Raw genomic sequence first — 12,454 nt, 5'->3', positions numbered from 1 at the left:
AAATGTTATTCACCACATCAATAGACTTAAAAATAAGAACCATATGATCATCTCGATAGATGCGGAAAAAGCATTTGACAAAGTACAGCATCCCTTTATGTTCAAAACTCTAGAAAAACTAGGGATAACAGGAACATACCTCAATATTGTAAAAGCAATCTATGCTAAGCCTCAGGCTAGCATTATTCTGAATGGAGAAAAACTGAAGGCATTCCCTCTAAAATCTGGAACAAGACAGGGATGCCCTCTCTCTCCACTTCTCTTCAACATAGTTCTCGAAACACTGGCCAGAGCAATTAGACAGACGAAAGAAATTAAAGGCATAAAAATAGGAAAAGAAGAAATTAAATTATCACTATTTGCAGATGATATGATTCTATATCTAGCAGACCCAAAAGGCTCTACAAAGAAACTATTAGAGCTAATAAATGAATTCAGCAAAGTGGCAGGATTTAAAATCAACACGCATAAATCAAAGGCATTCCTGTATATCAGCGACAAATCCTCTGAAATGGAAATGAGGACAACCACTCCATTCAAAATATCTTCAAAAAAAATAAAATACTTGGGAATCAACCTAACAAAAGAGGTGAAAGACTTATACAATGAAAACTACAGAACCCTAAAGAGAGAAATAGAAGAAGATCTTAGAAGATGGAAAAATATACCCTGTTCATGGATAGGCAGAACTAACATCATCAAAATGGCGATATTACCAAAAGTTCTCTATAGGTTTAATGCAATGCCAATCAAAATCCCAATGGCATTTCTTGTAGAAATAGAGAAAGCAATCATGAAATTCATATGGAAAAATAAAAGACCCAGAATAGCAAAAACAATGCTAAGCAAGAAGTGTGAATCAGGCGGTATAGCGATACCAGACTTCAAACTATACTACAGAGCAATAGTAACAAAAACAGCATGGTACTGGTACCAAAACAGGCGTGTGGACCAATGGTACAGAATAGAGGACACAGAAACCAATCCACAAAACTACAACTATCTTATATTTGATAAAGGGGCTAAAAGCATGCAATGGAGGAAGGATAGCATCTTCAACAAATGGTGCTGGGAAAACTGGAAATCCATATGCAACAAAATGAAACTGAATCCCTTTCTCTCGCCATGCACAAAAGTGAATTCAAAATGGATCAAGGAACTTGATATCAAATCAGAGACGCGCCGTCTGATAGAAGAAAAAGTTGGCTACGATCTACAGTCGGTGGGGTCGGGCTCCAAATTCCTCAATAGGACACCCATAGCACAAAAGTTAATAACTAGAATCAACAAATGGGACTTACTCAAACTAAGAAGTTTTTTCTCAGCAAAAGAAACAATAAGAGAGGTAAATAGGGAGCCTACATCCTGGGAACAAATCTTTACTCCTCACACTTCAGATAGAGCCCTAATATCCAGAGTATACAAAGAACTCAAAAAATTAGACAATAAGAGAACAAACAACCCAATCAACAAATGGGCCAAGGACCTGAACAGACACTTCACAGAGGAGGACATACAGTCAATCAACAAGTACATGAAAAAATGCTCAACATCTCTAGCTGTCAGAGAAATGCAAATCAAAACCACCCTAAGATACCATCTCACTCCAGTAAGATTGGCAGCCATTAGGAAGTCAAACAACAACAAGTGCTGGCGAGGATGTGGGGAAAAGGGTACACTTGTACATTGCTGGTGGGACTGCAGATTGGTGCAGCCAATTTGGAAAGCAGTATGGAGAGTTCTTGGAAAGCTGGGAATGGAGCCACCATTTGACCCAGCTATTCCCCTTCTTGGTCTATTCCCTAAAGACCTAAAAAGAGCATGCTACAGGGACACTGCTACATCGATGTTCATAGCAGCACAGTTCACAATAGCAAGACTGTGGAACCAACCTAGATGCCCTTCAATAGATGAATGGATAAAAAAAATGTGGCATTTATACACAATGGAGTATTACTCTGCATTAAAAAATGACAAAATCATAGAATTTACAGGGAAATGGATGGCATTAGAGCAGATTATGCTAAGTGAAGCTAGTCAATCCCTAAAAAACAAATGCCAAATGTCTTCTTTGATATAAGGAAAGTAACTAAGAACAGAGTAGGGACGAAGAACAGGAGAAGAAGATTAACATTTAACAGGGATGAGAGGTGGGAGGGAAAGGGAGAGAGAAGGTAAATTGCACGGTAATGGAAGGAGACCCTCAGGGTTATACAGTGGAGGGGGTAGAGAGAGAGGAGGGGAGGGGAGGGGAGAGGTGGGGAGGGGGGAGGGTGGATGATGGGAAAGGCAGCGGAGCACAACAGACACTAGTATGGCAATTTGTAAATCAATGGATGTGTAACTGATGTGAATCTGCAATCTGTGTATGGGGTGAAGGTGGGAGTTCATAACCCACTAGAATCAAAGTGTGGAATATGATATGTCAAGAAATTTGTAATGTTTTGAACAACCCACAATAAAAAATTAAAAAAAAAAAAAAAAAGAAAGAAATAAGCAACAGACCTGAATAGGCACCTCTCAAAAAAATGACATAAATGGCCAACAGGCATAAGAAAAAAAAATGCTTAGCATTGCTAATCATTAGGGAAAAATGCTCATCAAAATCACAGTGAGAGATCATCTCACTCCACTAAGTACTGCTATTACCAGAAGATTAATAAATAGTGCTGCAGAGAAAGTAGACACTTGTACAGTGTTGGGGATGTAAATTTGTACAGCCATATGAAGGAAATATAGAAGTTCCTTAAATAATTGAAAGTAGAACACTATGTGAACAAGCAATTCCCATACTGGGTTGGTTGTTTTAATCAGCTTTTCCCTGCTGTGACCAAAAGACCGGATGAACAGTTGTAGAAGAGAAAAGGTTTATTTTGTGGCTCCCAGCTTCAGAGGTATGAGTCCATAGGTGGCTAACTCCATTCCCCCTGGGGCTTGAGGTGAGGCACTACATCATAGGGGAAGACTGTGGTGGAGGAAAGCAGTTGGGAGCAGGGCACCAGGAAGCAGAGAGAGAGAGAGAGAGAGAGAGAGAGAGAGAGAGAGAGAGAGAGAGAGAGAGAGAGCGCTCTGCTCAATAAAGACAAACTACATACTCCAAAGGCATGTCCCCTCAACCCCTCCTCCAGCCATACCCTACCTGCCTATAGTTACCACCAAGTTCATCCCTAGCAAGGGATTGATGCACTAATTAGGTTAAACTTCTTATAAGGCAATCATTTCATCTCTTAATCTTTCTTGCATTGTCTCACACATGAGCTTTTGCGGGAGACCTAATATTGAAACTATAACATGGGCATATACTCAAAGAACTAAATCAGTTTGTTGAGGAAATACCTGCACTCCATGTTTATTGCAGGACCATTTCCAGCTCATGAATGAGATTAGAACCCATAAATGATGGCGTAAAACACACGAGCTTCACCATCCTTCCAGATGTTATAGGTTGAATTAATTAACTTCCCACAGATCAAAGTATGAAGTAATGAAATGCTATAAATAGAATATAATAGTAATAAATAAAATATAAGACACAAAAACATTTTTAAGAGGCTGATGTAGGGTTTTGAGTGTGAGAGAGTGTGAGACAAAGAGAAATAGAGTGAAAAATTGAGAGAAGATTTGGAAGGCAAATGTCTCGGATTCACGGAAGACTCCAGGAGACCATTCACACTGAGTGCACTATAAAGGGCGTCCTTATGTAGTAACTTACCTGGGTGTACAGTCAAGTTTCACTGATTAGCCACTTAGATGGAAATAGCCTTGAGAACACTACTGCCCTTCTTTGAATCTCAGGTTCGTGCTCTGTGAAACCCCAGTTTACACAATGCCCAAGGTACTTATATAACAGCACTGTAAAAATTAAAGTTAAACATATATAGATCCCTATTGACACAATGCCTGGAACAACAGATGTCTTTAGCGTTTGTTTCCCTCCTAGTCTTGATGTTTGGACTTTGCACACATGCCAAGTTTTAGAATTAATAATTACTTTATAGAAAGTATGTGATATACATGTACTAAGAATTATTATTTTTTTAATTGCGTAGTTGTAACACACAAGGCACACCTTGAATCACCTGGATCTAATTCACTCATTTTAGCAAAGCATATCAAGCTCCATCCCTGTTCCAGGAACTGTTACTGTTTTTACAGAGAGAGGAAGTGACCCCTTAGAGGTTATGTGGGTAGCGACACAAGCTCTCCAAATCAGCATTAAGTAGTGAGTGCTATCATCAAAATAAACATGAAGTGCTATTAAATCACCATGAACATGCTTGTGAAGTTTTCACTGAGGCAAAACAGATGAAAATATGTATCTGATGATAGCTAGTTCATAAAACAGCGAATTTCTGCATTCTGTTGACAGAGGAGTGGCTAATGTATTGCCTATTCACAAGATTCTTTGTAAGGGTAATGACAAGCAGACCCCAAGATGTCTTAGCCATTTTTCTGAGCTTCACACAGTTTCTTTTTTTCTATATAACAGACTTACAGAGGTAAGGGTATAATTTTAGGAACTTAACTTGAATGTGTTCAACTTAAAAAAATGACTCATTTCCTGAATAAGATTTGAGAGGAATGAATTCAGGTATTGCACATCTTGTATCACTAAAATCAATACCCTAAAATCTATTTTGCCTCTAACAAAATTTTCATGAATGCACTCTTGACCTCCTTGTTCCTGAGGCTGTAGACCACAGGGTTCAGCATGGGGATGACCATAGTGTAGAACACAGATGCAAACTTGTCACTGTCCATGGAGTGACTGGAGCTGGGCTGTAAGTACATGAAGATAATCGTCCCATAGAAAATGGAGACTGCAGTGAAGTGGGAGGCACAGGTGGATATAGCTTTCCTGTGTCCTGTACCTGAGTGCATCTTTAAGATGGTGACAAAAATGAATATGTAGGATATCCATATAACTAGGAGAGCAAAAATGATATTAAAACTCACAACATAAACAAGAACCAGCTCACTAACGTGCCTATCAGAGCAAGAGAGAACCATGACTGCTGGAATATCACAGAAAAAATGGTGGACCACATTGGACTTGCAGAAGGTGAGACTGAAAGTATCCCCAATGTGGATGGAGGAATTCAGAAAACCACAGACATACGAGCCTATGGTCAGACACGCACACACACGTATTGTCATGGTGGTGGTGTAGTGCAGGGGCTTGCACACTGCTGCATAGCGATCATAAGCCATTGAGGCCAGCAGGTAATTTTCTACAGTAGCAAAGGCTACAAAAAAGAACATCTGAGCAGCACAAGCACCATAGGAGATGACCTTGTCTCCTAGAAGGAGCCCAGCCATGACCGTGGGAGTGACAGCTGAAGAGTAACAAAAGTCCACCAGAGACAGGTTACCCAGGAAAAAGTACATGGGAGTGTGGAGACGGGAGTCCAGGAGAATCAACAGGATCATCCCCAGGTTCCCAACCAGAGTGATGGTGTAGATGAGGAGGAAGGTCACAAAGAGGGGAAGCTGAAGACTTGGGTCATTGGTCAGTCCCAGCAGGATGAACTCTGTTACTTCTGTCCTGTTCTCCATCAGTGTTATCTGGGAATCACTGGATGCTCTGTAAACATGAGGAAAAAAAGGAACAAAAGACCAGAAAAATTAAATCAAAATCAGAAAAACTCAAGTTGTTCTTGAGTTCTTAACAACAACAACAAAAAAGTATGAGCTTGGAAACCAAATTCCATGCATTCAATGTACATGAGGTACATACTGCTGAATTTGACAACTCTGAATGGATCATCTACCCAATATAAAAAGTCTGTAATTTGTAAATTGATCTCAGAATATTTGGTAACAATGCATGGGCTTACCTGATGAATGGATCTGCTAACTCAATTCTGAGCTTAGGAAATGTGGACGCTTCCATGTTGCCCAACAGCCAGGAGCTGCTGTGGACCCTGGATGTGAATTCACTATTTCCTCTTAGTATTATAAGTTTGGTTGATTGCTACTTTTATATAAATTACGAGGCACAAGAGTTTGACTTATTTATTATATGTACTCAAGTATTAATGGGAAATCTCTGCTCTGGTCCCAGGCCAACCTTAAGGTCATGCTGAGTCTAGACTGAATTTCAATCAAACAGAAATTCACTCAATAACCATTTTTCCTTGTCTTCTTTGGTTCAAACTCAGATTTTGGGTTTTCACAGGATACTGAGTGAGTGATTAGATGGTGAATTCTTCTTGTTGATTATCTACTTCCTTGTCATCAGGGTCAAACAAATAAACAAACATAAAAACCAGAAGAGTGAAATAAATCATCCTTTAAACTACATAAGGGATCTAGTTAAATTAACAGTCTCTGAACTGCAATTTAACCTTTCCCCACCATCTCAGGCTTGTATCACCAGCACACTGACACTTGCTGAAACCATAAGCTTCTGACTCCATGGAGGAAGGTTTAACTCTTAAATCAGCATAGCTCCTCTCCATGCCTAGTAGATGTGGTGGGATAACCAACCGGGGTGGCGGGAGCATGTTCAACCTGCAGGAGCAAATCTGAGATATGGGAAACAGAGAGCTTTGGTTCTTGGAAGAGGTGCGTGTTAGTCCTACCATGGACCAGAGGAGTTCCTGATCCTAACCCCACGCCCTTGTACATTATGTCCACCTGCCAAATAAAGATAGTAATGAGAGCTGCTAACATAAGATAATTAATACACAGAAGACAAAAAATTGCTCGTGTAATCGAAGGCAGATGAGTGCTGTTATCACGTTATTTTTTAGTGTAACAGTGGTCCTTGCACCTTCTCAGTATAGTCCTCATTGCACTAAGGCTTATTTAAAAAAAAAAAGTTTTATTCTCTCTTCTCCCCACTCCCTAACAAGATTAGGGGGACAGTGTTATCTTTTCTTCCCTTAATAAATTGCCCTTGAACATACCCACTACAGGAAGGAAATGCCTGCTGAGGATCTGGGAAGTGTCTCCCAAATTAACAAGTGAATCCTAAGGGGCCCTCCAGGACCCCCTGGGATCCCCTACCACAGCACACCTGGAGGAGTTCTTTTAAAACCACCCTGTCCCTCCTGATGGGGAGAGTCAGATCCTTTGGGACAGGAGTCCCCAGTGTTTCTCCTTTGTGAGCAAAGCAATAAACCTTTTTTTACCTTTTTCTCAAAAAAATTGTGTCCTCACTTTTAAATAGGCATTAATTGGCATCAGGGACAGGGATGGAGATTTTGGTTACATTCGGATGGGCTAAGTTTTGTTGGTTTGAAGGTAGAGGCAGTCATGTAGGGTTTCAGTCCTGGGTATCTGTAGTCTTGAGGGCTTTTCCTAAATTTGCCTTTTTTTCCCCACAAACTAGGTCCACCAAGGATTTCCGAGTTCTCTGGTGTTTATCTCCTTGCTTCAAGTACAGGACTGCTGCCCCTGAAATTCCATGAGGCATTCTTTATATAAAAATTTTTTCCTTAATATCCACATTTTAATTTGAATAAAAGACTCCAATTTTTTTCTTTCTTTTTATTGTTTGGGTTTAATTTCTGTTTATTCACGTTTATGGCTTGTTATACTTCCTCAATGGGATTATTCAAAAACTAACACAATGGACTGGGGCTGTGGCTCAGTGGTCGAGCACTTACCTAGCATATGGGAGACACTGGGTTCAATCCTCAGCACCACATAAAAGTAAATAAATAAAATAAAGGTAGTGTGTACATCTACCACACACACACACACAAACAAACTGAGATCAGACTGTCTGAAATTTAATTTTTTTAGATTTAGAAAACAGGTTTATTATTTAAAGTAGGAAGCAAAGAATTTATTCATTTTTACTGCTAAGAAGTGGGTATCTCCCTTAGAATTGAGTCTGTGTCGACATCACAGTGACCAGGATTTGAAGTTCCCACGTTTTGGTTTGTCTTATCTCACAGATTTGCTTTGGTGGCCTTTTCCCTTTTTCTGAAATATTTTATGTGAATCTGTTACTACACAGTAACAATATTTTAAATGTCCTTAATTGTTTTTTTTTGTTTGTTTGTTTTGAGCCTGGGTTTTGCCATGTTGTCCAGACTGATCTCAAACTCCTGGGCTCCTGAGTTCCAGTGATCCTCCTGTCTCCACCTCCAGGAGGCTGGGACAACAGGGATGTGTCCCCCCACACACACCTGTAGAAGTATTTTAATTGGAATTGAACCCTTTGGAAGAATACCCCATTCCAAACTATTATTCCTACCATCTTTCTGCTAAAGTTTAACAAGTTCAGTTTATGAGCCTACCCCACGAACACATTATATTGGCTAATGTTTAACACGCATGATCGAGATTAGTAAATAAAAGTTTTATACCCAACTGCAAGGGCTTTCTATATGTGTGTGTGTGTAAGGTAGGTAGTATTATTATTTATCATTAAGTAAGTTGAGGATTTAAGAAGTTATCTCATCCTCTAAAATAGTACAGCTAGTATGAGAAAGACTTACAAATCGAGTTTTAAGTCTATCTTCAACATAACGAAAGAATGTCGCCTTTGGTCACATCATTGTCAACAATCTCATAGAGATAGAGCAAAATACATTTGAGATTTTTGGAGAAAGGTTAAAATGCAATTCAGAGATTCTTAATTCATTAGGGTCTTTTTGTAGTTTAAGAAGATCATTTCACAATTATGGAATTTTTTTCTTTATTTGGTTTGGCTTTGCTCTTTGGTTTTTATCTCTGATGTTAAATGAATATGTAATAAAAAGGCAAAATCACCAGCTCATCAGAATGTCATGCCTTATTTTTGTTCACGTGTCTAGAGAGAATTCCTAGCCCCCTTATGACAGTCATACAAAAGATTTTTCTCAGGTTTTTAGAAAAAGTTGAAGCCACCTATTTCTCTTTTTAAATCATCTCAGTAAACCTTTTCCTACTTCTGCATCAATCACAGACTAAAGTACACAGAACACACAGGCTTACCTTCTTGTTGGGGGTGAAAGAGCGGTCCACCCAGGAGGTCAGTCTGATCATACAGTCAGCCTTGGAGTACCTCATACCTTCTCTTAGAGGATCTCTCTCAGGTAGCCATCAGTTTCCATGTTGTCTAAGGCGTGGGAAAAAAAGAGAAAAGAATATTAGCATGGAAATCAGGAAAGAGCATTGATATGGATCATGTTCTGAATTTACTTAATTTAATACTTTGTTTCATGGAAAAATCTCTTATCTCCTCATTTGCAAAATAAACATGATAAAATTACTTCTATCATATAATTCATAGAATGTGTCAACAGCAGAGGTCTACAAGACATCCTTTGAGAGGTTATCATTTAAAAGTCAGTCAATATAATTTTCACCATTAAGTGTCTGCCTGACTGTGGGGGAAGACTCACAGCTGATCCTCAGGTCAGAAGAAGGTCTGAATGTGCTCACAGTGATTGTCCTTTACATGAGTAAACAGTGATCAGAGAAGTACTCCTTCTAAAGCACTGTGACCTTGAGTCATGCTGGGACTTCAGAGGCAAAGGCATGGGGATCTGGAGAGAATTACAGAGACTCAGAGATCTCTAGATGTTTCCCCATGAGACCAGCTCAGCTCTGCAATTAAACAGTCTGTGGGGATTCAGTTATTTATTTTACTGTGTATCATGTTTTGGTATTAGTTTTTTTCAGATTTTATAAATGACTCCTAATTTACATAAAGCAATACCCACATATTTTACTGTACAGACCCAAAGATTTTGTTTAATGTGTAGTCATGTAACCACTCAAAAAATCACAATTCATCTGAATTTCTATGCTAACTTCTCCTACCTACTGTGCCTGGCATCAAGTAAGTTGAATAACATTGAATGTAAACAGTCTGAATTCTTCAATCAAAAGACATAGATTGACAGACTGAATTAAAAACAAGACCCAATCATGTATTGAATTTCTCTGCCAACTTCTTATACCAGAGGAAACATTCGGCATTTGTTTTGGGGGGGATTGGCTGACTTTACTTAGCATTATCTTCTCCAACGCCATTCATTTATCTGCAAATGCCGTGATTTTATTTTCTTTTAATGCTGAGTAAAATTCCATTGTGTATATATGACACATTTTTTCTTTATCCATTCATCTATGGAAGGGTATCTAGGTTGGCTCCACAGTTTAGCTATTGTGAATTGTGCTGCTATAAACATTGATGTGGATGTGTCCCTGTAGTATGCTAATTTTAAGTCCTTTGGGTATAGTCCCAGGAGAGGGATAGCTGGGTCAAAAAGTGGTTCTATTCCCAGATTTCCAAAGAATCTCCATACTGCTTTCCATATTGGCTGCACCATTTTGTAGTCCCACCAGCAGTGCATGAGGGTACCTTTTCCCCCACATCCTCGCCAACACTTATTGTTGTTTATATTCTTAATAGCTGCCATTCTGACTGGAGTGAGATGAAATCTTAGAATAGTCTTTATTTGTATTTCTCTAATTGTTAGGGATGTTGAACCTTTTTTCATATATTTACTGATTGATTGTATATCCTCTTCTGGGAAGTGTCTGTTCAATTCCTTGGCCCATTTATTGATTGGGTTATGTAAAACTTGTACTCCAATAAAATAGAAAACATTGAAGGCATTGACATATTTCTATAGTTATATGACTTGCCTAAATAGAATCAGGATGATATGCACAATTTAAACAAATCAGTTTCAAGCAATGAAATACAAGACACCATCAGAAGCCTACCAACAAAGAAAAGCCCAGGACCAAATGATACACAGCTGAGTTCTACAAGACCTTTAAAGAAGAACTAATGTCAATACGCCACAAAATATTTTGTGAAATAGAAAAAGAAGGAGCACTTCTAAACTCATGCTATGAGGCCAATGTCACTCTGATTCCAAAACCAGGCAATGACACACCAAAGAAAGAAAACTTCAGGCCAATATCTCTAGTGAACATAAAAAAACATTGCAAAAATCCTCAATAAAATTCTGGCAAAACAAATACAAATACATATCAAAAAGATTGTGCATCACGATCAAGTGGGATTCATCTCAGGGATGCAAGGTTGGTTCAACAATGTGCCAGCAAGTCATGCAGAAGCATTTGTAAATGGGGTTTAAATCTTCTACTCCTGTCGGTTGATTATGGGGAGCCCTGGGAGAGAAGGCCTTGCAGCAGGAGCAGGAGCCGTGTCTTTCGGCCTGCTTCTCCAGGTAACTTACTTAGCCTTTGAGGCCTACTGGGGTTCAAATTATCACCTTCAATTGATAATGGAGCACTGAGTGTGTATCTTGGTGGGTCAACTAACATGCCTGAGTGTATATCTTGGCGGGTCAACTAACATCCAGTTTATGATAAGCAGCAAAGTTTGGCTGGTAACTTGGGGCCCATGGTTAGGGTTTCAGTATCTATCCAAGTCCAGTTGCAGGTCAGTAGCTGTTTCTATCTCTCAATATCTGTGTCCTAAATAGAGAGAAATTATCCACAAAGAATGGCAGGGCTTTCTTGAAAATCCCACCTGCCCTGCATGGAATTCACTAACAACTATCAAAGTCCCTGGACAGTACCCCTCTGCCACTAACAACTCAAGAGCAGTTGCATTTGCTAGATCACATGGCCCAAGTGGCAGAGGAGTTGGCACAGCACTCAAGGAGTATTGAAATGCCTTCTCTGTTCTAGTCCCCACTCAAACCTGGGAGCTTTTCAGATCACTCAGTAAATGGGCTAGCATAACACTCCCAAATGGAAAACATATCATCTCCTAAACATAAAGAGGACCACTGGGTGCTATGCATCTTTTTCTTTGTAAGAGGGACCAGATTAAATAATTTATCTATTTTCTTGGAAGCGATATCTCAACATGTCCCACACCACTGCTCTCTAGAATGTTCTCTGAGTAGAAGAGTCGATCTTTTGACTTAGTTCATAGTAGAAGTACTATATCGTTAGCTTTCCATACTACTATATAGTTATGAGACATCAAGGGAAAGACTGAACATCTAAGTTCTTTGCATCCTCTTGAGGAACGTTAGTACGTTTTGGGTTTTATCAGGGAAGTCATTATGTTAGCTGGGTGTAGACCATCTTATTGTTTTTATATGAGGATTACACATAGTTTAGAGAGATATGGGAGCACCAAGTTGGCTGAGGATAGAGTTACAATGATTGATTTTTAAGTGTCAACTTGGCAGCTGTTTTTAGACTACATTAACATTTAAACCTGAATAATGGCTGAGGCAGTTGTCCTCTGTCATATTGGTAGGCTTCACCTAATCAGTTGAAGGTCTGTATACAACACAATATTAGCCTTCCTTAGCAAGAGGTTATTCTCTAACTGATGACCTTAAGACTGACTAAATTACCTGCCTTCTGTATCTTTGTCTGTGTTCTTCAGACTGGATTGAACCATGGGCTTTTATGAGTCTTTGCTGGGTGACCAATCATTCAGTTTCAGACTTACCTATCTCCATAACTTCATGGACTCAATTCATGTCTCTGTCCCTCTCTGTCTGGCTGTGTA

At 39.2% G+C, this 12,454-nt stretch overlaps 1 protein-coding gene across 1 annotated transcript; it reads right to left on the bottom strand.

The window, feature by feature from the left end:
* Positions 1-4,632: 4,632 nt before the first annotated feature.
* On the bottom strand, positions 4,633-5,559 carry LOC124092797 (olfactory receptor 5B3-like). Its single transcript, XM_046444606.1, has one exon. It carries the CDS (start codon positions 5,554-5,556, stop codon positions 4,633-4,635), a length of 924 nt encoding a protein of 307 aa, XP_046300562.1. The 5' UTR covers positions 5,557-5,559.
* Between the last annotated feature and the right edge of the window lie 6,895 nt (positions 5,560-12,454).

The sequence above is a fragment of the Marmota monax genome, unplaced genomic scaffold (assembly GCF_021218885.2).
Source record: "Marmota monax isolate L192 unplaced genomic scaffold, Marmota_monax_Labrador192_F-V1.1 WCK01_AAM20220418_F8-fsc00038, whole genome shotgun sequence".
Lineage (NCBI taxonomy): Eukaryota > Metazoa > Chordata > Mammalia > Rodentia > Sciuridae > Marmota > Marmota monax.
The sequence above is the reverse complement of the archived record's forward strand: the minus strand, read 5'-3'. Positions and strand labels throughout refer to the sequence as shown.